At 46.1% G+C, this 25218-nt stretch overlaps 1 protein-coding gene across 1 annotated transcript in view; it reads left to right on the top strand.

Annotated features, from left to right (window-relative positions):
- Positions 1 to 25218, top strand: part of KIF15 (kinesin family member 15) — a 1036090-nt gene that overhangs the window by 474365 nt on the left and 536507 nt on the right. The window contains 1 exon segment of the mRNA XM_030209299.1: positions 10538 to 10735. Coding sequence (XP_030065159.1) covers positions 10538 to 10735 — 198 coding nt within the window.

Genomic DNA, 25218 nt, shown 5'->3' with positions numbered 1-25218 from the left:
AGGAGGCAGCCCAGAATATCTGATAGCAGTTTTTGGGGATCCAGCATGATCTCCAGGATTAAACAGCAGCCTTGGTGAGCACAGTGCCCACACAGCAAGCGCCTGAGTGAGCTGTGGGTAAGGGCATCGAGGAACTGGGCAAGACAGTTGGAGATGGCTGCCTGGGTGATGCCTGCAGTGACTGTTAGCACTGACTGGAAGGTACCAGTGGCCAGAAAGGGAAGGGAGGTGGTGACCTTCAGGTGAACTGGCACAGGATTATTCCTGCGTGTCCTGGGTTGGAGGAGGGGTTGTAGCTGGTCACAGAGGTGCTGTTTGGAATCCTTGTCAAACTGGAACCTACTAATACATTCCTGGTCAGTGAGGTCCAGGAATCGGGTGCAGGGCCTTAAGACTCTATCTCCTCCGGGGCCTCACCTCCAAACTCCCATCCGCCTCCAGCAAGGTGTGAGCCACCAAAGCATGCAGAACATCCATGATTGCTGTGCAGGTGTCCCACAACCATAGCTGCAACCCACTGACCCCAGAAACACTACTTTGCACACTTCCACCTACTGCACCTCGTGAGACCCAACACCAGCACACAGTTGTAAGGCACGCACCAGCTGCCCAAAGCTCACTCTCCCACCACCAACAAACAATCTAGACACACACAGCTGCAGCACTAAGCACTCACTCTTCCCAGGAACAGCACACAGACCTCACACAAACAGCAGCTGCACAGAGCACTGTGACAAACTGGGACTGGACAAAGGTGGGGGAGGGGGGTGAAATACAGAGGAAAAGATGAGTATGTCTGGGGGACTGACAGGTGTAGGCGAGGACTTGAGGAGGTGAGAGATAGAGGAGGCAAGGCAATAAATGTAAGGGTCAAAAGGTTCAGACTGGGGCAAACACACAAAGGTAACAAAGCACTGAGCAACTCTCCACTCTTTCTCACAAAAGACCACTTCTACCTCGGTAAAATCGCAAATTAGTCTAAAGACAGGTTTTGCCTTACCCTAGATGCTATTAAAGGTCTAATCCCGGGTGTCTTTCTTTCTGTTCCCAGGAAGTTGTTTTGCTATCCATTATTGGCAATAAACATTCATCACGTAACACCGCCCACGAAACACCCCTTCTGGGAAAGTCATCTTTTTGGCGGCTAGTGGACTTGGGCCGTTTTTTTGCTTGGGTTGATTATATGCTTTAGACGTTTTTCTGCTAGAAAGACGTTTATCTGCGTGTTGTGCCATTTTTTAAAATGTTTTTTTTGTTTTGAAAATGAGCCCCATAATGTGCATTATACAAAAATTAAGCGTTTAATTTTAGTAACCCATCTTGTTGCATTTTAATAGAAAGTTAAGCTAGAAATTCATCAGGAACAGGTGTCACTTCTGTATTTGCATTTTTTTTAGATGTCAGATCTTGCAAGGCAACATTAAATTTAAACACTGTGAAAACATTAAAACAACCTCCATACCTCCTGTCTCATACCTCAGACTCTGCCTGCTCCACTGCTCTCTTCATCTACTTAGGATTCAACCTACGAAAAAGCTCTAAATAACCATGTCTTACAAGGTTTTCTATTTAATTATGCACTCATAGCATTTTTAATTTTTTTATTTTTTGGTGTGGAGTTACTCGGCTCTGTACCTACTACTAATAATGCACATGTCAGGCCCTCAAGGCAGAACCGGAATATGTGAGCCCTTGGACCACTGCCGAGGAGCGGCAGTGGCAGGCAAGACCACCCTGGAACTGGATACATGGAAGGACAGGGCTGGATCTCTGGACTGGAGTCGGGACTGAGGCAGGCAATTGGAACCGGCAGAACAGGAACAGCTTCACCTGCACTTGACCACCGTTCCCCTGGAGTTGAGCTCCAGCATGCGGGTGGCCGGCAGGACTTGCAGGACAAGGCCGGAACTGGAGATCCAGAGGACCCACCCTGGGTCAGGGAACACGAGGAAGCTAGACTAACTACTAGACTCAGACTGAAAGCTGCTGTGCTGCCACTAGCAAGGAACACAAGACAGACCAGGAAGACAAGACGAACAAAAGCGTAACAGGAGCAAGGACTAGGGCACGCAGCAAGCTAGGCAGAACGGGGTTCAGGGAATACCCACAGGGTAAACCCACTAGCTAGGTAGAGGCAGGATACAGGATAAACACCCAGGAAATACACACTAGCTAGACAGAGACAGGATTCAGGTTGTCCACAGGATATACAAGCAGGGTTCAGGATATACACTCAGGGTAAACGCCCTAGCTAGGCAGAAGCAGGGTTCAGGATATACCCTCAGGATATACAAGCAGGGTTCAGGATAGGCACTCAGGGTAAACGCCCTAGCTAGGCAGAGGCAGGGTTCAGGATAAACCCTCAGGGTAAACGCCCTACCTAGGCAGAAGCAGGGTTCGACAGGAACCGGCAGAGGTCAGGGTTGGCAACAAGAGAGGAAAGTCAGGAACAAGCAGGAGTCAAACTCGTCATGCAAACAGAAGGAGTAACCAGGAACTAACAGAGTCTTAGGGCTGGCAGCAGGCAAAAGAGTATATCTCGGTTCAGGCAATAGAGACAAGCAGCAAGCAGAGAGTATCGGGGTTCAGGCAGGGTTTAGGCACTAGTCAGAGACAGGCAGCAGACAATAGAATACACCAGGAACTAGCAGAGTCAGGCTGAAGCTACAGACTCCCACCACAAACCGAGGGAGAGTGGCTGAAGGCTTCAGACTCCAAACACAGAGCAAGGGAGTAGAAGGACAAGCAGTCCACAGACACAGAGTAGCAGGGCAGAGCCCCCCACGGAAGGACTAGCAGTCCACAGACACAAACAGAAGGGCCGAGCCCACACAGAAGGACTATCAGTCCACAGACACAAAGAGAAGCTGGGCCAGAACCCAGAGAGAGGCTAAGCAGTAGTGCAGCAGAACACTAACTAACCTGAATGCTAGCACAGCACTTCCTTATGAAGGCTGTCCCTGATGATGTCATCCACTGCAGGACAGGAGCAGGGAACACACTGCTACCAGAGAGAGGCTTGGAGCACATAGGAAAGACAGACAGACAGGAGCCATCTTGGAAGCTGGCCAGGCAGGAAAGCATACATAGGCAGAGCTAGAGCTAACTCAGCAACACCCACAGGTGCAGTGTGTAGTGAAGCCATTAGAGCTATGCTGGAAGCAGCCAGCATACAGAGGCAGAGCTAGCTCAGACAGGACAGACAGGAGCCAGTTCAGAAGCTGACCCCCAGAAACAAGGTAAGGCTGAGGGTGGTCACGGCCACAGACGTGACAGCACACACCCATGTATATGCTTATTTTGTCAGTTGGCAGGAAGAGAATGAGTTGTTTCTGTAAGGATCATATACTCCTCTCTGGAACATAAATTTTTGTATCCTTAGTAGCCTGGGCCACCATCATGATTATATGTGAAAGCTTAAGTCCCTTTAAAATATGAGCAGCTGTGCTTCACACCAGCTAAAATCTAGAGTGGCCTTTTCTGGACCTCAATATATAATACGCATTGCAATATTTGATACACCCATAATTACTGTCACGATCCATTATTACAAATCATGAATCCAATATAATTGCCAAAAGGTAATTTTTATCAACTCAGCAATCTGGGCTTGCATTATTAATTCTGAATTATTCATTTTGGCAATAATTTTTAAAATGTATAGCCCACTCTGTCTAACATCTTAGGCGAGATGTGTAAAACATACACAATAAAGTTCAGACAAGCTGTAAAAACAAACATTGAATCACTTAAATTGCTGTTAATATATGCCCAGAAAGGAAAATTAAATACCATCAAATGCTTGTTGAAATAAAAACCCTCTGTTTTTAATAGATCTCATGTTGGTAGGTAAGCTTTTCCATAGTTTCAGGCCAGCAATGTATATTAATTTCTAATCTCACTGGAAAAAACATTTTTCCATCACCACTTGAAGAAAGCTGATACCATCTATTACTTACTAGCCCTCTTTGTGCCTAATGAAGACATCCTGTCAGAGCTACCAGAGTCTCCTCATGTTTCTTGTCCAACTAGCAAAAAAAAAAAAAAAAAAAATCGGTATAGCTATATATACAGTGGGGGAAATAAGTATTTGATCCCTTGCTGATTTTGTAAGTTTGCCCACTGACAAAGACATGAGCAGCCCATAATTGAAGGGTAGGTTATTGGTAACAGTGAGAGATAGCACATCACAAATTAAATCCGGAAAATCACATTGTGGAAAGTATATGAATTTATTTGCATTCTGCAGAGGGAAATAAGTATTTGATCCCTCTGGCAAACAAGACTTAATACTTGGTGGCAAAACCCTTGTTGGCAAGCACAGCGGTCAGACGTCTTCTGTAGTTGATGATGAGGTTTGCACACATGTCAGGAGGAATTTTGGTCCACTCCTCTTTGCAGATCATCTCTAAATCATTAAGAGTTCTGGGCTGTCGCTTGGCAACTCGCAGCTTCAGCTCCCTCCATAAGTTTTCAATGGGATTAAGGTCTGGTGACTGGCTAGGCCACTCCATGACCCTAATGTGCTTCTTCCTGAGCCACTCCTTTGTTGCCTTGGCTGTATGTTTTGGGTCATTGTCGTGCTGGAAGACCCAGCCACGACCCATTTTTAAGGCCCTGGTGGAGGGAAGGAGGTTGTCACTCAGAATTGTACGGTACATGGCCCCATCCATTCTCCCATTGATGCGGTGAAGTAGTCCTGTGCCCTTAGCAGAGAAACACCCCCAAAACATAACATTTCCACCTCCATGCTTGACAGTGGGGACGGTGTTCTTTGGGTCATAGGCAGCATTTCTCTTCCTCCAAACACGGCGAGTTGAGTTCATGCCAAAGAGCTCAATTTTTGTCTCATCTGACCACAGCACCTTCTCCCAATCACTCTCAGCATCATCCAGGTGTTCACTGGCAAACTTCAGACGGGCCGTCACATGTGCCTTCCGGAGCAGGGGGACCTTGCGGGCACTGCAGGATTGCAATCCGTTATGTCGTAATGTGTTACCAATGGTTTTCGTGGTGACAGTGGTCCCAGCTGCCTTGAGATCATTGACAAGTTCCCCCCTTGTAGTTGTAGGCTGATTTCTAACCTTCCTCATGATCAAGGATACCCCACGAGGTGAGATTTTGCGTGGAGCCCCAGATCTTTGTCGATTGACAGTCATTTTGTACTTCTTCCATTTTCTTACTATGGCACCAACAGTTGTCTCCTTCTCGCCCAGCGTCTTACTGATGGTTTTGTAGCCCATTCCAGCCTTGTGCAGGTGTATGATCTTGTCCCTGACATCCTTAGACAGCTCCTTGCTCTTGGCCATTTTGTAGAGGTTAGAGTCTGACTGATTCACTGAGTCTGTGGACAGGTGTCTTTCATACAGGTGACCATTGCCGACAGCTGTCTGTCATGCAGGTAACGAGTTGATTTGGAGCATCTACCTGGTCTGTAGGGGCCAGATCTCTTACTGGTTGGTGGGGGATCAAATACTTATTTCCCTCTGCAGAATGCAAATAAATTCATATACTTTCCACAATGTGATTTTCCGGATTTAATTTGTGATGTGCTATCTCTCACTGTTACCAATAACCTACCCTTCAATTATGGGCTGCTCATGTCTTTGTCAGTGGGCAAACTTACAAAATCAGCAAGGGATCAAATACTTATTTCCCCCACTGTATTTTTCTGTCTCAAAGATGTGTGCCCATTTTACTTGGGTTTATATGTGTGGACAGATGATGCAATCCTTGATGTTTAGGATGAGGTGTTGCTGATGGTAGCTTGGCAATAAATAAATAAATTACAATCGTCTTTGCAGTCTTGCTTATCCTGCCAGGCTAATCCAGATACATGCGTTTTCTTACCCTGCCAACAGATGGAAACAGCCTTCCAGTAACACAATCACATTGTTTAAGAGGCTGTGCATCCAGGACATTTGCCAGTATTCTGTCTGCAGCAGATGGTGGCACATGCTGGTTGGTTAGTACTCATGATAGACTTGTTCAAAGTCTCCCAGGTGACTGCAGGGGGAAAAGGGATCACCTCTGCTTCCACTGTGGACTCCTTGTCTGTGCCCCTTTCTTCTTGCCTTCCTTCCCCCAGTCTGAGCTGTTTTATTCATCTGGTTTTCCCATGCTTTTCTGATCACTGTTTAACTAAAGAGCCTCAGAATCATAAGTGGTAGTCAATAAGGAGTGCATCAGAAAGCAGCTGAGTAGAGTGGTGAGTGTATAGGGAGCACAGGCCACCATATCAGGCAACCTGAAGCCCGGCTGTTACTGCAGGGGGTGTGGTAGCAGGTACTTTAGGGTTTGGCAGTTCATGGGCCCATCATGGGTGTGATGGTGGCTGTCCCTCAGGGACCAAGGTGATTCCTGTGAGCAGATGCCTACAACATTGACACTGTCCACTACATTTACGCTTTAAAACTGTACCAGGAGTGAACAAACTCCTCTGGGTACTTGGCCACTACAGTTACTCCTTGAAACTGTGATATTAATGGAGCAGAGCTGTGATCGTTATTTCAATTCATTCTTGAACTTGAGTGTCTTGCTCCACAGGGAGACCTGGACTTGTTGAAGGCCTACTTCCATACTATCTGGCGAGAAGGTCATTTGGCTCTATACTCTGAGTAAGCATTTAGTTCATGACCGTGCTGTTCAGGTTGGCTAAAGGTCCTTGGACACTCTTCCAAGGTAATAGTGAGAATTGTAGCTTTTCTGCAGCAACAGTGTATCATGGTCTATCCTTATCTGGATAACTGTGCCATCTATGTATTGTATCCTCTTAAATTAATGTAAGCCACATTGCACCTGCTCTTGTGGGAAAATGCGGGGTAAAAATGCACTTAAATAAATAACTGATGATTTGAGCCAAGTCAGAGGGATGTTTTGCAAGCCTCTGGGGTTGTCCTGCGGGGCTGGGGTGGGTGGTGAAATATAATAAAGGCAAACTCGTATCCACTTGACACAAAGGATGAGGGTGGCTCTTCAGTCCTCAGATTAGCCCACTCAGGAGGGCTCTTTAGTGTTTTGGGGGCTCATTTTGATACAAAGGTGAGCCATGTCTTCATCATGCAGGGGGAGGATAATCAAGTTGCACACCTAAGTTTTGTCTTTTCTTGGAGATCTCAGAGTTCATCATCTTCAGGTGCTAGGGGCTGTGGCAGCTGTCTCGGTAATGGTTCTTATGGGCAAGTCTTCATAATTATGTTATGTTTTCGTTGTAAATCACCTAGATTTGTAGTTTGTATGGGATATAAATTCTAATAAATGTGACCTCTTTCAGTTGGCAGTGTTTTGTACATTTTCCACTTCCACAACAGGCCCAGGAAATTCTGTTGTGGTGGATTTCCCTCTTAAACCACTTTAGCAGGGAAAGATTTGGAGCCACCTGTCTGGGAAGTAATTGCCTTAGATATGAGTGTTTGTTTGAGGCTGGGGAGCACATTACCTGGGATAAATAGCTCAGGCCCTGTGAACCATAAACAGACTGGAGACTCGAGTAATCAGGCCTCTTCCAATTCTTGCTCTTGGTCTGAAGCAATACAGTGCAGTTTTCTCTGACAATGCTACCACTGTGGCCTGAGTCAGGCAAAAAGTGTGGGTGGGCAGGGGGGGGGGGGGGGGGGAGGAGACATACTATGTTGGTGGCACAGGAGGCAAGTCATCTCCTCTACTGAGTGGAGTGGTACCTTTGCCAGTTGTCAGTGGCTCATATAGCAGGGATAGAGAATGTCTAGGCCATTTGTTCTTCACAGCTGAAAACTTCTGAACCCTGGAGAATGGGAGCTCAGTCCAGGTGGCTTTCTAGAAAGTAGTGTATCAGTGGTGAAGCCCTTTGGGTTTGATGGCAATGCATGAGAACGCAAAGTGTGGTAGATATATAATGCTAGCAACAATGGAGAGAGAATCCAAGGTGCAGAAGTCAAAAAAAGCACAATGAGCTTCCAAGAGTGCATGTGTAGCCAAACTTTAATGAGGAAATCAACATTAGCCATGGTTCAGTGGATCGCCTGCAGCGGTCTATTAAAAACAATATAAACAGTAAATACATCCATATACAAACTTGGACAAAGTAAACTATGTGCATAAAATGGTAATCGTAACTAAAAACATAATTATAAGCATACATATAGAAATCCAAAAAAAAAAGACTAAAATGACACCTTGATAACTAAGATCAACATGTTAACAATAAATACACACAAATATGATGATACGTAATGAAGTAAGAAGTTACCGTCTTATCTCAGTAATAGGGTGGTGTCCTCTATTCTTTGTGTTAGTGGATTATACCACCACATAAAGAACACATATAAAAGATACATTATTGAGAGATGGAGGCTGATCAGTGAAAATGGGAGTGATAGTCTCCAAATCTGTATACTATTAAAAAAATAAATGATTAAAATGTTACCACCATCTATATATATACTGCTTAAGTGAATATAAAGAGGGGGAATGCATAATTGGAGGTAGAAAAAGTAGCAAAGTGGTGGTTTAAATTCCTTAGTTCTTCTGGACCCTGGAGAATGGGAGCTCAGTCCAGTGGCTTTCCAGAAAGTACTGGATCTGTGAGGAAGCTGTCTAGTGGCTTTCTGGAAAGTACTGGATCTGTGGGAAGTCCTTAAAAGGATTTGGTGGCAATGCATGAAGACACCAAGTGTGCCAGATATACAGTGCTCTCATTCATGCTTGTCCAATGGACTATCTGCTATTTGCCTCCTTGCCTTGGCCCCTCATAAGATCAGTGCTTAGGACTGTAGAAGACTATCTTTTGATGGAAGTCCTGGTAGTTCCAAATTGTCTGTAGTACATGGAACTGGTGAGACTGACATCCTGGGAGTCTTGACTCCCTCTCAAGCAAGGGCTCTTGCACCAGGATCCAGTGCAAATGGAAGACCCTTCTCCATTTTGTCATATGGTTTGGCCCTTGAAAGGGCACATTTAATTAACATGATATTCCCCAGCAGTAATTTCCACGCTGTTGAATGACTTAAGCCTCCACCTGACTTACGTGCAGATTTAGCACCTGTTCAAGGAGGCATGTAAGGCTTAGGAACTTTTTATTCTTAAGTTTCTTCAGAGGAGTTTCCACAAGAGGTTGGCTCCCTCAAGGTTCAGGTAGTTGCCATTTCTCATTTCACAGGCTAGGTCCAAGGTGTGTCTGTAGCAGCTCACCTGTATATAGTGCTTTTTTTATTTTTTTTTGGACAAGTGTAGAAAATGAAGAAATTTTGATTACCTGGGACATTTTTTTCCAGTCCAGCTGATTAAAAAAAAAAATTCCAAAACAAGAAACTGGACATAATGGATAAAAATAAAAGAATAGCTTTGCTAATAGAAGTGCCACTACCTAGTGATTATTCTATACAACATATGGAGAGAAGGAAGTTACTTGAGTATGTAGAAATGCAATCAGAGACTAATAAAATATAGCAGAAAAATAGTTCAAATTGTTTGGTGCCACCAGCTTGATCAAGAACTTCCAAATGCATTTTTAATGTTGCTTGTGCATATTACACCCTATCAACTCTAAAAGAAATTGTGGCATAGTGCAAGAATTAAGATAGGTACTAGCAGTATATCTGAGAGATTTAGACTGTACTGAACATACCCTAGCTTATGAGAGAGGTTCACATCTTTCATGAGGTAGAAAACAAACAAATCGGGATAATTTTAGAATTAGTAGTTCACTCCAGGTTACCCAACCTTCAATAAGCGACTCAAGACCTTCCTTTTTGGCAGAGCATATGCTGTGAGCCTGTCTGGCGCCACATCCTTCTGATCCACGACTTTCTCAGTGATACATGATCACCCTCTCCTCTCTCCCTTTCCCTCCTCAGTTATTTCTCTTTCCCTCTTTCTCTCCTGTGACCTGTATGCTGTACTTTGTACTATTGTTTGTTTTAATAACTATTGTACGCCACATTGAGCCTGCCCGTGGGCGGGAACATTGTGGGATATAAATGCCATAAATAAATAAATAAATAAAACATAGCAAGGAGAAATACTGTTTTGAACTACTAGTTCAGAAAAGTAAAAATTGCTTAGAATGATGCTGGTGGCAACTCTAATAGTGTCTGAAGATCATCAGTGATTGCAATTTTGAGCAAGGTAATTCTGTTGCATTAAAATGGCTTTGTTGTTGCCATGATCGGTTTTGATGGCCTTTTGAGAAATTCACATTGGGGCTCATTTTCAAAACACTTTAACTTACAAAGTTCCATAGGTTACTATGTAAGTCTTGTCCTTTGAAAACGAGCCTCATAGTCACTTAGTGGGCTCAAGAATTTTGTGTACCACAAGTAGTGAATCACAGCTGCATTTGATACAGCTGGTCTGTTCTCACTTTGGGTTTCCATGACCTTTTGTTTGATCAAACTTCAAAACCCTATTGGTAACTACACAGCATACTTACTTGGTTTGAGAATGCTATTTAAAACATAAATAACATTCTATTTTAAAGGTACATATAAGTTCAGAAAGACTAATGCAAAATATCTGCAAAACGTGCATCTGAATATCTTATACATTGACTCTTGAACAGAACTTGACCACTCCAACAAAGGCTTACAACCTGAGGTCTCGTCTAGTGCCACGACTAAGCCCAGAAATTCTGCAGAATGGCTATATGAATACCCCAACTTCAGGGGAGCCAATGGAGGATATTTTAAATGAGCCAGTTCCACCTGAGATGAATGAACAAGCTTATGAAGCCATTGCTGAGGAGCTTAGAATGGTGCAAGTAAGTTCTTGGTTTTACTAAAAGTGTACAAAACTTTGACTTTGGAAACTGTTTCCCTTTTAAAACTAATGATTTTCATATTGCCATTAATCTGACTAAAGGAATTTTGAATTTTATTCTATTTTTTTTATTTGTACCCCGCGCTTTCCCACTCATGGCAGGCTCAATGCGGCTTAGGTACTGATTTGTACCTGGGGCCATGGAAGGTTAAGTGACTTGCCCAGAGTCACAAGGAGCTGCCTGTTCCTGAAGTGGGAATCAAACTCAGTTACCCAGGACTAGAGTCCACCACCCTAACCACTAGGCCACTCCTCTCATGTCTTTCAGTTATAGCTCAAGGTTAGTTAACATTCAGGTACAGTAAGTATTTCCTAGGCCCCGAGGGATTATAATCTGTTTGTACCTGAGGCAATGGAGGGTTAAATAACATGCCCAAGATTACAGGGAGCAGTAGTGGGATTTGAACATAAGCGTTGCCATACTGGGACAGACCGAAGGTCCATCAAGCCCACTGTCCTGTTTCCAGCAATACCCAATCCAGGTCACAACTACCTGGCAAGATCCCAAAACAGTAAAACAGATTTTGTTGCTTATCCTAGAAATATGCAGTGGATTTTCCCAAGTCCATCTTCATTAATGGCTTGTGGAGTTCAGGAAATTATCCAAACCTTTTTTAAACCTTGCTAAGTTAACTGCTTTTATCACATTCTCTGGCAATGAATTCCAGAGTGTTAGACGTTGAGTAAAGAAATATTTTCTCGGGTTTGTTTTAAATTTACTACTTAATAGCTTCATTGTGTTCCTTGTGTGCCCCCTAGTCTTTGTATTTTTGAAGTGTAAATGAGATTCATATCTACCCGTTTCACTCCACTCAGTATTTTATAGACCTCTATCGTATCTCCCCTCAGCAGTCTCTTCTCCAAGCTGAAGAGCTCTAGCTGCTTTAGCCTTTCCTCATAGGGAAGTGGTCCCATCCACTTTATCATTTTCATTGCCCTTCTCTGTACATTTTCTAATTCTGCTATATCTTTTAAGATGCAGTGACCAGAATTATACACATTATACGAGGTGCTTTCTTAGCTGCTGCTGCTGTACACTGAGCAGAGGATTTCAATGTGTTATCAACTATGACACCTAGATTCATTTTCCTGGGCGGTGACTGCTTATAATGGAGCCTTGCATCATGTCGCTGTAGTTTGGGTTCCTTTTTCCCACATGCATCACTTTGCACTTGCTCACATTAAATGTCATTTGCCATTTGGATGCCCAATCTTGTAAGGTCCTCTTGCAGTTTTTCACAAGCCTCTTGTGATTTAACAACTTTGAATAACTTTGTCATCAGCAAATCTACCCTTCTCCATTGAGAATACTGACCATTTAACATTGTTTTTTATCTTTTCATCAGTTCTTAATCCACAATAGGACATTACCTCCTATCCCATGACTTTCTTATTTCCTCTGGAGGCTTTCATATGAGGTACTTCTGAAAATCCAGATACACAGTATCGACTGGCTCATGTTTATCTACATGTTTATTCACCCCTTCAAAAAAATGTAGTGGATGGTGAGGCAAGATTTTACTTGACTAAATCCATGTACTGCGGAAGGACCCAGAACAGATAATCCCACAAGATCTTATCAAAGGCCTTCTCCGCGTCCAAACTCGTAATAATAGTGTCCCCTGGAACCTCTCCCAGTCTCTGCAGGACCATCAAGGCCCAGAGTACATTAGAAGAAGCATACCTGCCTGGCACAAAAACCGCTTGGTCCGTATGGATTAGGGTAGGTAATATTTTCCCCAGGCGGTGAGCTAAAACATTCGCAAACAACTTAATGTCTTGATTTAAAAGTGATATCGGGCGATAGGACCCCAGCAGTTCCATATCTCTCCCAGGCTTAGGGAGCACTACTATGTGAGAATGCGTCAATCCATCTCCTGCCTCTCCATGCACAAATGATGGCACAACTCCTGAAAAGGACGACAGATCTTCGCACCCAGAATCTTATAAAACTCGGTCCCCAACCCATCAGGTCCTGGTGCCTTTGCTAACTTCATACGCTTAATCGCCTGACTTATCTCTACCCCCGACAGAGGGGCATTCAGAACATCCCTCTGCTCCTGTGTAAGCTGAGGCAGAGACAAACCCTGAAAAACGTTTTCTCCCTCTGGCCCCTATCTGTTTCCCCTCTATCATACAATGCCTTATAGAACTTCACAAACTCAGTTTGTATTCCCTCCACTGGTGTTTCCACCCTGCCCTCTTGTGATTTAACCTTAGTGATGACCTTTTTTGCCCCCCTATTCCTAACTAAGGCAGCCAACAACTTCCCTGCTTTATTCCCCCATCTGTAGAGGTTATACTTATACAAATTAATATCCTGCACTGCTCTTTCATTTAGAAGATCATTAAGCTTCCTACGCATAGAATAATAATCTCTTCGTGCCTCCTCGTCTCTCATATAAATATGCTTATCCCTCATACTTTGTAGCTGGTGCGACAGAGTAACCAGCTGCCCCTCTTTCCCTACGAGTTCTTTCCACGTATGCCAGAATGTGCCCCCGTAACATTGCTTTACCAGCTTCCCAGTAAGTGATAGGATCCACAGACTCCGGATCATTATCTAAAATATATTTATCCCACGCGCGCAACAAGAACACGTGAAACTCGTTGTCCAAATACAAAGTACAATTCATACGCCATAACCTAGTCCCCCCCCTTCTCCATCTCATGTCTACCCACACCAGACAGTGGTCAGACAACGCACTGTCCACAATATCGACAGCCACCACCCGTGAAAGGAGAGAAGGGTCCAGCAGCAAATAATCCAGCCTTGCATGCACACCATGCACCTGCGAAAAGAAAGTATAATCGTGCTATTCTGGATTTAGTATCCTCCAGATATCTAACAATCCCAACTCACGCATCAAAAGATTTACCCCCTTCCCCTCCCATCTAGAAACTCTTGGCTTTGGTGGTTTACAATCTATTAAAGGGTCTACCGTTATATTAAAATCTCCTCCTACTATAAGCTGGTATCCACTAGCCACCACCAGCTGTGCAATGTTACCTGAAAAAAAAGTGTGTGAGTATACATTAAGTGCATATACAGAACAGAGAGCTACCTTCTGCCCCATGACCTCCCCCAACCAAATAACAAACCGACCCTCCACATCCTGAATCAATTTGTGCATACTCACATGGTGCTTTTTATGGAACAGAATAGCCACCCCTCCTCTCTGTCTGCTATTGAAAGAGGAGGAAACTATCTCTCCCACCCATCCTCGCTTTAATTTTTGATGCTCCCCTTGTGTAAGGTGCATCTCCTGTAGAAATAACACATCCAACTTCATTTTATAGCAGAAAGACAAAACCTTGGTACGTTTTACCGGAGAGTGAAGCCCGTCAACATTCATTGACCCAAATCTTAAATTACTCATGTATCAAAAAGATTCCAGACGTGTTGCAGGCTAACACTCATTCCAGGAGTAGTGTCCCAGCTCACCACCCCCTTCCTCAATTCCCTTGGCATAACACTCGAAACCTCCCCATCTCCAGAAGAACCCCTCCCACCAAAGAACTGCACCATGTATATCCCCCCTACCTCCCCTCCACCCCTCCCCACTCCCCCGACCCATACATTCATTGAATACCACCCACACACACACAACTTACACACCAACCCCTCTACCTACCCATGCCCCCCTCCCCCCTCTGCTTCCCAAGAACACTCAGTGTTACAACCCCCTTAAAAGGAACTGTCCCCCCGCCCGCCACTCTACCCCCAAAGTGTTTCCTATCATCCATTACTTTTTATACAAAAAACGAAGACTTCACTGTCCCCAAGTCCTACAGCTCCAGAAATTTTACAGGCTGCAGTACTATAATACTATTTGCCAGAGAGGACCTATGTTACCCAGTCAGCTCCCACTAAACAGAAGCTTGTGCTAGCATATATAAGGCCCTAAATCATTTTCCAAGGCATATAGAGCCAAACAGATATAGGAACCATAAAATTAACACGTATAAACCCCCCCCCCCCCCCCACCTTCTCCTCAGAACTCTTTATCCAAAGCATAACATAGTAAAAGATATCAAACCCTTCAAATATATCCCCACGCTCACCGCTTCCTTAAGAATAAAAACAGACCCACATGCTAGCTTCCGGAGAGGGGAAGGCAGTAGAACGAGAGGACATAAAATGAGATTGAAGGGGGGCAGACTCAAGAAAAATGTCAGGAAGTATTTCTTCACGGAGAGAGTGGTGGATGCTTGGAATGCCCTCCTGTGGGAGGTGGTGGAAATGAAAACAGTAATGGAATTCAAACATGCGTGGGATAAACATGAAGGAATCCTATTCAAAAGGAATGGATCCTCAGGAGCTTAGCCGAGATTGGGTGGCAGAGCCAGTGGTGGGAGGCGGGGCTGGTGGTTGGGAGGCGGGGATAGTGCTGGGCAGACTTGTACGGTCTGTGCCGGGGCTGGTGGTTGGGAGGCGGGGAAAATGCTGGGCAGACTTGTACGGTCTGTGCCCTGAAGAGGACAGGTACAAATCAAGGTAGGGTATACACAAAAAGTAGCACATATGAGTTTATCTTGTTGGGCAGACTGGATGGACCGTGCAGGTCTTTTTCTGCCGTCATCTACTATGTTACTATGTTGGCTTTGTCTCATTAATCAATGCCTATGTAAATGCTTAGTAATTTTGTTCTTTCCTTATTGTCTACTCCAGGCCATTCCTGATATGCACGCCTACCAGCAGAGGGAGACTGAGAACTACTGATTAGTGATCTTACAAAAGGGACTGTGCAACCCTCCACCTCAATATTTCTCAGTCTCCCAGCAGAAGTAGGTGGTCTGTGCCGCCCTCTTTGTTGGTTTTGGTTCTGTCTGGGTGCGCCTTGTTTGGCTACATTTGTCAAAAATGAAACCCCCCCCACAATGGAACAGTGTTTGAGCTTGCCTAAGCTTAAAATAAAATGAGCTTAGAAGGTAGTAAGGAGCACTGGGTCTCGGACTTTGACCCTGCACCCCTGGGGGTGCACAGTCTGGACTCCAGGTCCCCTCCCCCAACCACCGTCCCTTGAGGTGTCTGTATCTTGGCTGCCTCCCCCGTGTTGCCTGGGAGGAATTCCTTTAGGTTGCTGTTGGGTGAAGGGAGCACCAGAGGTTTTGCTGTGAGTCTCTTTATTTAAAACAAAAAATGCAGGAGAGAGCAAAAGGGATCACAGTACTTACTGTTCCCAGCGGTTGGGTGTCCCGGTTCTGAACTGACGGGCGTGGGAGGAGCAGGTGTGGGGAGTGTTCTGTTGGGGATGGCAGCCCTGTCTGATGATGCGAACCAATGCGTGTTCTGTCATTTTGGCCTGCAGGGGCCTCTATCCCATGTATGAAGAGGCAGTCCCTGGTGGAGTTCTCTAGTCAGGACCGTGCGTCTCTTGGACAGTCGGTTGAAAAACAGCAGTGTGCGCCAAGGGAGGTCTCCAGTGAGTCGGGGCCTGGGGATCTGCATTTCTTTTCCCATGGTTTTGGCACGAACTGCCGCCATTTTGACCGCGGGTGCTGAGACATTCCAGCAGCCACTGGTTTTGTCTCGGTATGATGCTCCAATTGTTGCTACTCCTTTTCCCCCTGAGTTTGTGCTTTTGTTGAATCAGGCCTTCTGCCTGAAGCAGTGCCTTGGGGAGGGGATTCCTCTAGGGTCCTTCTTCAGCCCTGGATCCTTCGGCCAGATCCGGAGGGTCGGCTGCAGTTTTTCTGCAGGCAAAGAAACTCTAAACTGCCTTGCAGAAGGATGTGGAGGCGGTCCTTCCCTTGAGGTTGGAACCTTTGGAGGACAGGGGAGAGCCTTGTGATTTAGATCCCCTGGAGGATGGTTTCAGTCCCTTTGGCCAGGACCCTTCTGTGGTCCACATTTTCAGATGGCAGGAATTACCCTTTCTCTTGTCTAAGATTCTTCGGGCGCTGTGGATTGATGATGATAGCTGCTGGTCCCCTGGAAAGGCGATCTGCTCTTGAAAGGGGTGCGTAAGCCTCCGCAGACCTGTCCCTACCACAATAACTTGCAGGAACTGGTTGGAGGCTGAGTGGTTTGCTCTGGACTCCCCTTCGAGGATTGGGCGGGCTATGGCTTGGCTCTATCAACTTCCACAGGCAGATTTAGAGTCCTTTCGATTGCCTAAGGTGGTTATGGCGGACACCAAGAAGACAGCTATACCAGTGGAAGGGGGAGCAGCGATTAAAGATCCTCAGGATCTCTGGATGGAAGCATTGCTGAAGTGCTCCTTTGAGGTTTCGGCCCTGACCTTGCAGGCAGCCATCTGTGGCAGTTATGCAGCTCGTGCTTGCTTTTGGTGGGCTGAGCGCTTACCTGATTCCCTGTCATTGGATTCTTCTAAGTCTTCCATTTCAGATATCATTAATTTGAAGTTGGGTATGGCCTTTTTGGCTGTCTTGTATAACTTCTTTCATGCCTCGGCAAAATCCTTGGCGCTGCAGGTGGCTGAGCAGCGGTTCATGTGGCTTCGGAACTGGTCCGTGGATATGGCGTCTCAGGTGCATTTCAGCTTCCCTTTAAGGGTAAGCTCCTTTTCGGGGAATTTATTTTTATTTTTGTTACATTTGTACCCTGCGCTTTCCCATTCATGGCAGGCTCAATGCGGCTTACATATTGTATACAGGTACTTATTTGTACCTGGGGCAATTGAGGGTTAAGTGACTTGCCCAGAGTCACAAGGAGCTGCCTGTGCCTGAAGTGGGAATCGAACTCAGTTCCTCAGTTCCCCTGGACCAAAGTCCACCACCCTAACCTAAATGTGGTGTCCCCCAGGGATCCCCTCTCTCACCAACATTGTTTAACCTAATGATGATACCTCTAGCCAAACTACTAGCCAATCAAAACCTCAACCCCTACATTTATGCAGATGACGTCACAATGTACATCCCATTCAAACAAGATCTAATTGAAATCACCAACGAGATCAACCAAAGCCTCCAAATAATGCACACCTGGGCAGATGCACTCCAACTAAAACTTAACGCAGAAAAAACACAATGTCTTGTACTCACCTCACAACATAACACAAAAAACTTCAATGCCATAATCACACCATACTGTTCTCTTCTTGTCTCACAAAACTTGAAAATTCTCGGAGTCACGATTGACCGAAACCTCACTCTTGATACCCATGTGAAAAAACACGACGAAAAAGATGTTCTACACCATGTGGAAACTTAAGAGTAAAACCTTTCTTCCCGAGATACATGTTCCGTACCCTGGTACAGTCAATGGTAATAAGCCATCTGGACTACTGCAATGCACTATACACCGGGTGCAAAGAACAGACAATCAAAAAACTTCAAACTGCCCAGAATACAGCCGCCAGACTTATATTTGGAAAAGCTAAATATGAAAGCGCAAAACCACTAAGAGAGAAACTTCACTGGCTTCCACTGAAGGAACGCATTGCGTTCAAGATCTGCACAATGGTACACAAAATTATTCATTCAGACGCCCCAATCTACATGCTAAACCTCGTAGACCTACCTCCCAGAAACGCCACAAGATCATCCCGTAAATTCCTCAACCTGCACTACCCCAGCTGCAAAGGACTTAAATACAAGATGATGCACGCCACTACCTTCTCTTACAAGAGCTCGCAGGTATGGAATGCATTACCTACACAACCTGAAAGCAACCAAATAAACATCTATCTTTCGAAAATCTATGAAAACATTCTTCTTCAACAAGGCCTACAATGAGAACTTATAACCCCACTAAGTCCACTCAACTATGAGCGCACACCTCCTATAATTACCCTAACAACTCTCTTCCCTCACCCCTCACCCCTTCCTAAGCGCTACACACTACTAATTGTATCCAATATCCTGTTATGACAATGTTATCAAATCTATGTAAGCCACATTGAGCCTGCAAATAGGTGGGGGAATGTGGGATACAAATGCAATAAATAAATAAATAGTTGGGATAGGAGGAAAAGTCCTATTGTGGATTAAAAACTGGTTGAAGGATAGGAAACAGAGAGTGGGGTTAAATGGGCAGTATTCACAATGGAGAAGGGTAGTTAGTGGGGTTCCTCAGGGGTCTGTGCTAGGACTGCCGCTTTTTAATATATTTATAAATGATTTAGAGATGGGCGTAACTAGCGAGGTAATTAAATTTGCTGATGACACACAGTTATTCAAAGTCGTTAACTCGTGAGAGGATTGTGAAAAATTACAGAAGGACCTTGGGAGACTGGGCGGCTAAATGGCAGATGACGTTTAATGTGAGCAAGTGCAAGGTGCTACATGTGGGAAAAAAGAACCCGAATTATAGCTACGTCATGCAAGGTTCCACGTTAGGAGTTACGGACCAAGAAAGGGATCTGGGTGTCGTCGTCGATAATACACTGAAACCTTTTGCTCAGTGTGCTGCTGCGGCTCGTAAAGCGAATAGAATGTTGGGTATTATTAGGAAAGGTATGGAAAACAGGTGTGAGGATGTTATAATGCCGTTATTTCGCTCCATGGTGCGACCGCACCTTGAGTATTGTGTTCAGTTCTGGTCGCCGCATCTCAAGAAAGATATAGTGGAATTGGAAAAGGTGAAGCGAAGGGCGACGAAAATGATAGCGGGGATGGGACGACTTCCCTATGAAGAAAGACTAAGGAGAATAGGGCTTTTCAGCTTGGAGAAGAGACGGCTGAGGGGAGACATGATAGAGGTATATAAAATAATGAGTGGAGTGGAACAGGTGGTGGATGTGAAGCGTCTGTTCACGCGTTCCAAAAATACTAGGACTAGGGGGCATGCGATGAAACTACAGTGTAGTAAATTTAAAACAAATCATAGAAAACGTTTCTTCACCCAACGCGTAATTAAACTCTGGAATTTGTTGCCGGAGAATGTGGTGAAGGCGGTTAGCTTGGCAGAGTTTAAAAGGGGGTTAGACGGTTTCCTAAAGGATAAGTCCATAAACCACTACTAAATGGACTTGGGAAAAAATCCACAATTCCAGGAATAACATGTATAGAATGTTTGTACGTTTGGGAAGCTTGCCAGGTGCCCTTGGCCTGGATTGGCCGCTGTCGTGGATAGGATGCTGGGCTCGATGGACCCTTGGTCTTTTCTCAGTGTGGCATTACTTATGTACTTAAGTTGGTCAAGAGCTTAGGGGACTCCAAGGATCCTCTGCTTCCCAAAGACAGGTCACGGGTGGGTTCACGGGCATCCAATAGGGGACAGCTCTGGGAGCTGTGCAGGTATCAACCAGGCAGAGAGGGCCGGTTCTCAACAATCATTTTTGAATAAACGTTAGTCCTATCAATCCTTTTAACCCTTTCTGGGGGTCCGTCAAGGGGGGGGGGGCATGACAGTGCTCAAGGGGGCTCTGGAGTTACCAGTGCCTCGCAATGAGGCCTTTGGTGGTCCATCCTCCAGTTTGTCCTATTGGTAGCAGGTTGCAGCAGTTTTACCGGAGGTTGAGTCCATGTGACTTCAGACCAGTGGGTCCTCGACATCATCCGTTATGGTTATGCTCTCTTTCAGATGCCTTCCTCATGTCTCCCTGCAAGTCCCCAGTCAAGGTGGCAGAGGTACGTCAGACCTTAGACAGGCTCTTGGTGCTGCATGCAGTGTCTCCAGTTCCTCCGGAAGAGAGGGGTTCTCCGGAAGAGAGGGGTTCTGGGAAGTATTCTATCTACGTTGTGATGCCCAAGAAGGATGGCTTCTTTTGGCTGATTTTGGATCTAAAGCTGGTGAATCGGGCATTGCACATGTTGCCTTTTCAGATGGAAACGCTTTGGTTAGTCATTTCCACTGTGCAGTCAGGGGAGTTCCTCATGTCCTTGGATCTGTCAGAAGCGTATTTCCATATTCCGATTCTCCCAGATCAGTTGTTTGTTCGCTTTGCAGCCCTCAGGGGTTATTACCAGTTCTGGTGCTGTCCTTTGGCCTGGCTACGGCACTGCAGGCTTTCGCCAAGGTGATGGTCATGGCAGCCTCCCTCTGGAAGGGAGGACGTGTTGTTTCATCCATATCTGGACGACTGGTTGATTTGAGTGAACTCTATGGAGTAGAGTTGTTCGGTGACAGCTGTTAAGTCACCTGGGCTGGATTTTGAATGGAGACGAGTTCTCTGGTTCCAAGCCAATCTCTGGCATAATTGGGAGTGTGCTTTGACACCCTGGCCAACCATGTGTTTCTGCTGAACCTTTGGATTTGGTAGCTACAGTCTCAGGTCCAATGCCTTCTCGAGACTTGGTGCCCCTCTGCTTGGGAGATTTTACAGGTCCTGGAGTTGACAACCACCACAGTGGTGGTTCCGTTGATGCATGCCCACATGCGACCTCTTCAGGCGGCTCTGTTAGCGAGGTTGTCCCCTCAGTTGGACCTCTCTCCTTCTGTCATTGTTTGCAGCACCCGGTGTGTCAAGTCTTCAGTGGTGGCTCGACTGGTGTCATTTGAGCCAGAGTATGCCCATGCATCTTATGGATTGAATTCTAGTGACCACGGACACCAGCCTATCAGTCTGGGGCGCTCATTGTCAGGGACAGGTTGCCCAGGGACGCTGGTCTGTGAATGAGTCTCGTTCCATCAACCGGCTGGAGGCGCGAGCCATTTGGCTGGCTGTGTTGGAGTTTCAAGAGCTGGTACACGAAAAGGATGTCCATGAGATGTCGGACAACGCCACAGTGGTGGCTTATGTCAATTGGCAGGGTGGCACCAAGAGTCCGCTGCTGGCGCAGGAGATGGCTGCTCTAATGACCTGGGCGGACCAGCATCTCCTCTTACTATCGGCAGCACACGTGGCCACTGTCCAGAATCTGGAGGCAGGTTACCTCCATCGTCACTTTCTTCATCCAGGGGAATGGTGTCTGGCTCCCTTTGCTTCTCAGCTCTTTGTCCATTGCTGAAGTCTGCTGGTCATGGACCTCAAGGCCACGGCCGAGAATGCCAGGGCTCCTCGGTTCTTCAGTTGCAGGAAGGAGCTGATGGAAGGCCTGGATGCTTTGGCTCAGCCTTGGCCTTGTCTGGGTTTCCTGTACGTGTGTCCTCCCTGGCTTCTCATTGGATGTGTTTTTCAGCGGATTCTCTCACGGGGGGGGGGGGGGGGTGGTGGTGGTGGTGGTTCTGGATTGGCCGTGGTATGTGGATCTGATGCGCTTGTGTGTGAGTGAACCCCTTTGTCTGCCAGTGTAGGATGGCCTGCTTCTTCAGGGCCCCATTCGGATGCCTGACATGAGTCGATTCTCACTGTTGAATGGGCAAGATTGCTGAAAAAGGGTTATTCACCCACGGTCATTCACATTATTGAATTCTAGGAAGCATTCTATGTCCTTGGGGTATATCCAGGTTTGGTGGATTTTTGAGGCATGGTGTGAGGAGCGAGATGTCCTCCTCCTGCTGTAGGTATCGGTGGCCGATGTTATGACTTCCTTCAGTGTGGTTTGGAGAAAGGTGTGTCTCCTCCCTTCGCATGGATCTGGCCACACTGGCATGTTTTTGGGATCCAGTTCAGCGGCTGTTGTTGGCTATTTCTTTGTTGTCCTTTCCGAAGGCATACTCTGAGGGAACTGGTTCTTAATGCCCATAGGGCTCTGCAGTGTTGTCTTTCCTGGACAGAAGAGTTTCGTAAGATGGATCAGCTGTTTGTGCTGTATGGAAGACCGAGCAAGGGGGAGGTGGCATACAAGGCCTCAGTTGCCTGCTGGTTAAGGAGGATATTGCATCCACCTATTTGCTGGCTGGTAAGTTGGTTCTGCTGGCGTTGAAAGCTCATTCCACTCGGGCGCAGGCTTCTTCCTGGGCTGAATATACTCTGTACTAGTAAATAAGGCCCGTTTCTTACAGCAATGAAAAGGGTGCTAGCAGGGTTTTCCTTGGAGTGTGTATGTTTGACAGTGTGTGTGTGAGAGTGACTGTGTGAGTGGAGGATTTGGGGGGTCATAGGGTGTGTGGTGGTGATTGAGGTACATAGGTGTGTGTGCGAGTGAGAGAGTTGCTGTCTGTGCATGGCACAGTGTGTGTCTGAAAGATGTAGATTTTGCATTTGACAGTTTTGGGGGGCAGGGCAGGCGAGAGAGCAGGGGACAGAGCAGGGTTGTTTGATATGGGGGGAGGGTAGTGGAGACAGGAGGGTTGGTGGACGGGGGAGAGAGTAATACAGAAAATGCCCGAGGTAGAACAGCTTCCCGGGCCAGGCTCCGGCTGACAGGAACAGGAGTCAGGCCAGGACCACGGCTGCCGGGAAGGAGATGCCTGCCAAAGACACGGGGAAGGAAACAGTGAGCACACAGCAGCCGATCCCAGCCTTCCTGCCCACTGCCCTTTCGCTCTCAATTATTGCTTTCTGAAGAGGACAGTACAAATAATAAAGTAGCACATATGAATTTATCTTCTTGGGCAGACTGGATGGACCGTGCAGGTCTTTTTCTGCCGTCATCTACTATGTTACTATGTTATGTTCCGGAGTTCCTTTCCTACTTACTTTTGTGTTGGAGCTCCTTGCTGCTTTCTGGGCTCTTTTTCTTTTTGTGTTGGCAACCGGGTTAGAGTCCACGGAGGAGAGTGGAGTGATCTGTATGCCCCATGCTTGCTGTTGTATTTATTGGGGGACCGTTGTTATTCATGCTTTACAGGGAAAGTCCTGCTTTGTTGCATCATTTTGTTTTGCAAGTGAAGGCTGATAGCAGTGGGAGGGGCAATTATTGGAAGGTCAGTCGGAATGGGTTACTGGGCTCTCCTGAATGAGGTTGTAATGTGGTCATCGCTACCTCGCCGAACTCGCAATGTATTCGACTGTGTGTGGGGGCATAGGAATCGAGCGGCGATGTGTCTCGGGAGGGGGGGGTGTGGACAGGAGGACCGGCATCTGGCAGGCAGTGTCCAGCGTGAGCTAGGCAACAGCAGAGATGGCTAGCAGCATGGGATGGAACGGGAACAACAGGGCGCGGTGCAGCCAGCGACACGTGAGGGTCTTGCACATTTCGTGCGAGCCAGCGGGCACACGGTGACGTCATTAGGAGGCTGTGTGCCTGTCGTTGTGCGTCGCTGCCAGTGTTTTGGGGCGTTGAGTGAGTCAGTTTTGGCCCAGGTGGGAGAGTGAGAGATACCGGAGGAAGCCACCTCTTCCTGTTTCCCCCCGCCCTGCTGCCGCAGAGGTAGCAGGTGTTACATGTTTTTTCGCCGTGAAGCCCTTGGTCCTGCTACTCTCGTACCTCCGTTCATGTCCTTTTCCCCGATGGACGCAGTTCGAGCGTGACGTAATCACGTACCTCCGGGCATCTGAATAGTAATCTCCCGCCGTGTGGATGTGTGCTCGTCCCTCGCGTCGAACTTGATGACGTTGAGGGCGGAGCGATGCGATTGGTTGAGTGTCATTGCTCCGCCCTCGACGTCATCACGTTTGACGCGTGGGCGGGGCAGACACAAAGCGATCTCACCCCCTTCACTTTTAGAATGTTGGGTAAGTGAGGCTTCATTAGAACGTTGGAGGTGCGTTTTATATAGAGAGATATTTGTAGATCTGTGACTTGGGTGTCTTTTCATTCCTTTGGCAAGCATTAGCAGTTGGATGTTGTGGGGGTATGATTATCACACATTAGACAATCACCCCCCCAATAGCTTACCCCAACTGTGACTATAGCTGGAACACTCACGTCCCTGGGTTTTTTGTTTCTTACACTAATAAAACAAATGCTTACTCAGAAGTGAAATAAATGAAAAGTTTATTCTGGAAACATGTGGCTCAAGCAGAGGCTCAAGTGGCTCAAGCAGAGGCTATAGCAAGTCTGAAATACAGAAAAGTGATTAGAAAGACCTCCTTGTCTCCAAGCCAGTTCACTGCCTTGGGAACAAAGAAGCCCCCCCCCCCCCCCCCCCCCCCGAACACTAATCTGTCACTCATATTTTTATAATATTCCGGAAACTACCATCTTAGCACATCCCACTAAGCAATCATCTGATCACACCTGCTTGTTACCTAACTACTAGAAACTTCTCTCCCACCCATACCATTTGTCACAAAATCCATGCCCCCCTCCCCCCCTCATGCTACTTCATCAGTTTTTGTATCTCATATCCAAACTGTAACAGTTATTTTTGTTGTACAAGCTGACCTTGTGGTTGACGAGCTTCCCCTTTTTACTATCTAAATATAATGTGGTTTCAAACTGTATAAAACACAGGAAATCTGGCCCAAAGATTAATATAAATCTAAATATCCATTAAAGTTATCTTAATTATATTGGGCCATTCTATATGCACATGTACTTATCTACTAAATGCTTGTAACAAAATCGATAAATTCTTAAGTTGTCTTGTACAGTAACTTGCCCTAGACATCACCTTAACATTGGTCAGCAAAACTATAGAAAAAAAGAGGGTTTTTTCCATTCTCATGATGCACCTCCCTCCCCAAGATCTTCTATAACTGTCTCCACACCCACACACATCTGTCTCAGTGAAGGGTCCACTTCCCC

This window comes from Microcaecilia unicolor, chromosome 1 (assembly GCF_901765095.1).
Source record: "Microcaecilia unicolor chromosome 1, aMicUni1.1, whole genome shotgun sequence".
Taxonomy (NCBI): Eukaryota; Metazoa; Chordata; class Amphibia; order Gymnophiona; family Siphonopidae; genus Microcaecilia; species Microcaecilia unicolor.
Note: the sequence above shows the minus strand (reverse complement) of the source record. Positions and strands in the feature narration are given on the sequence as shown.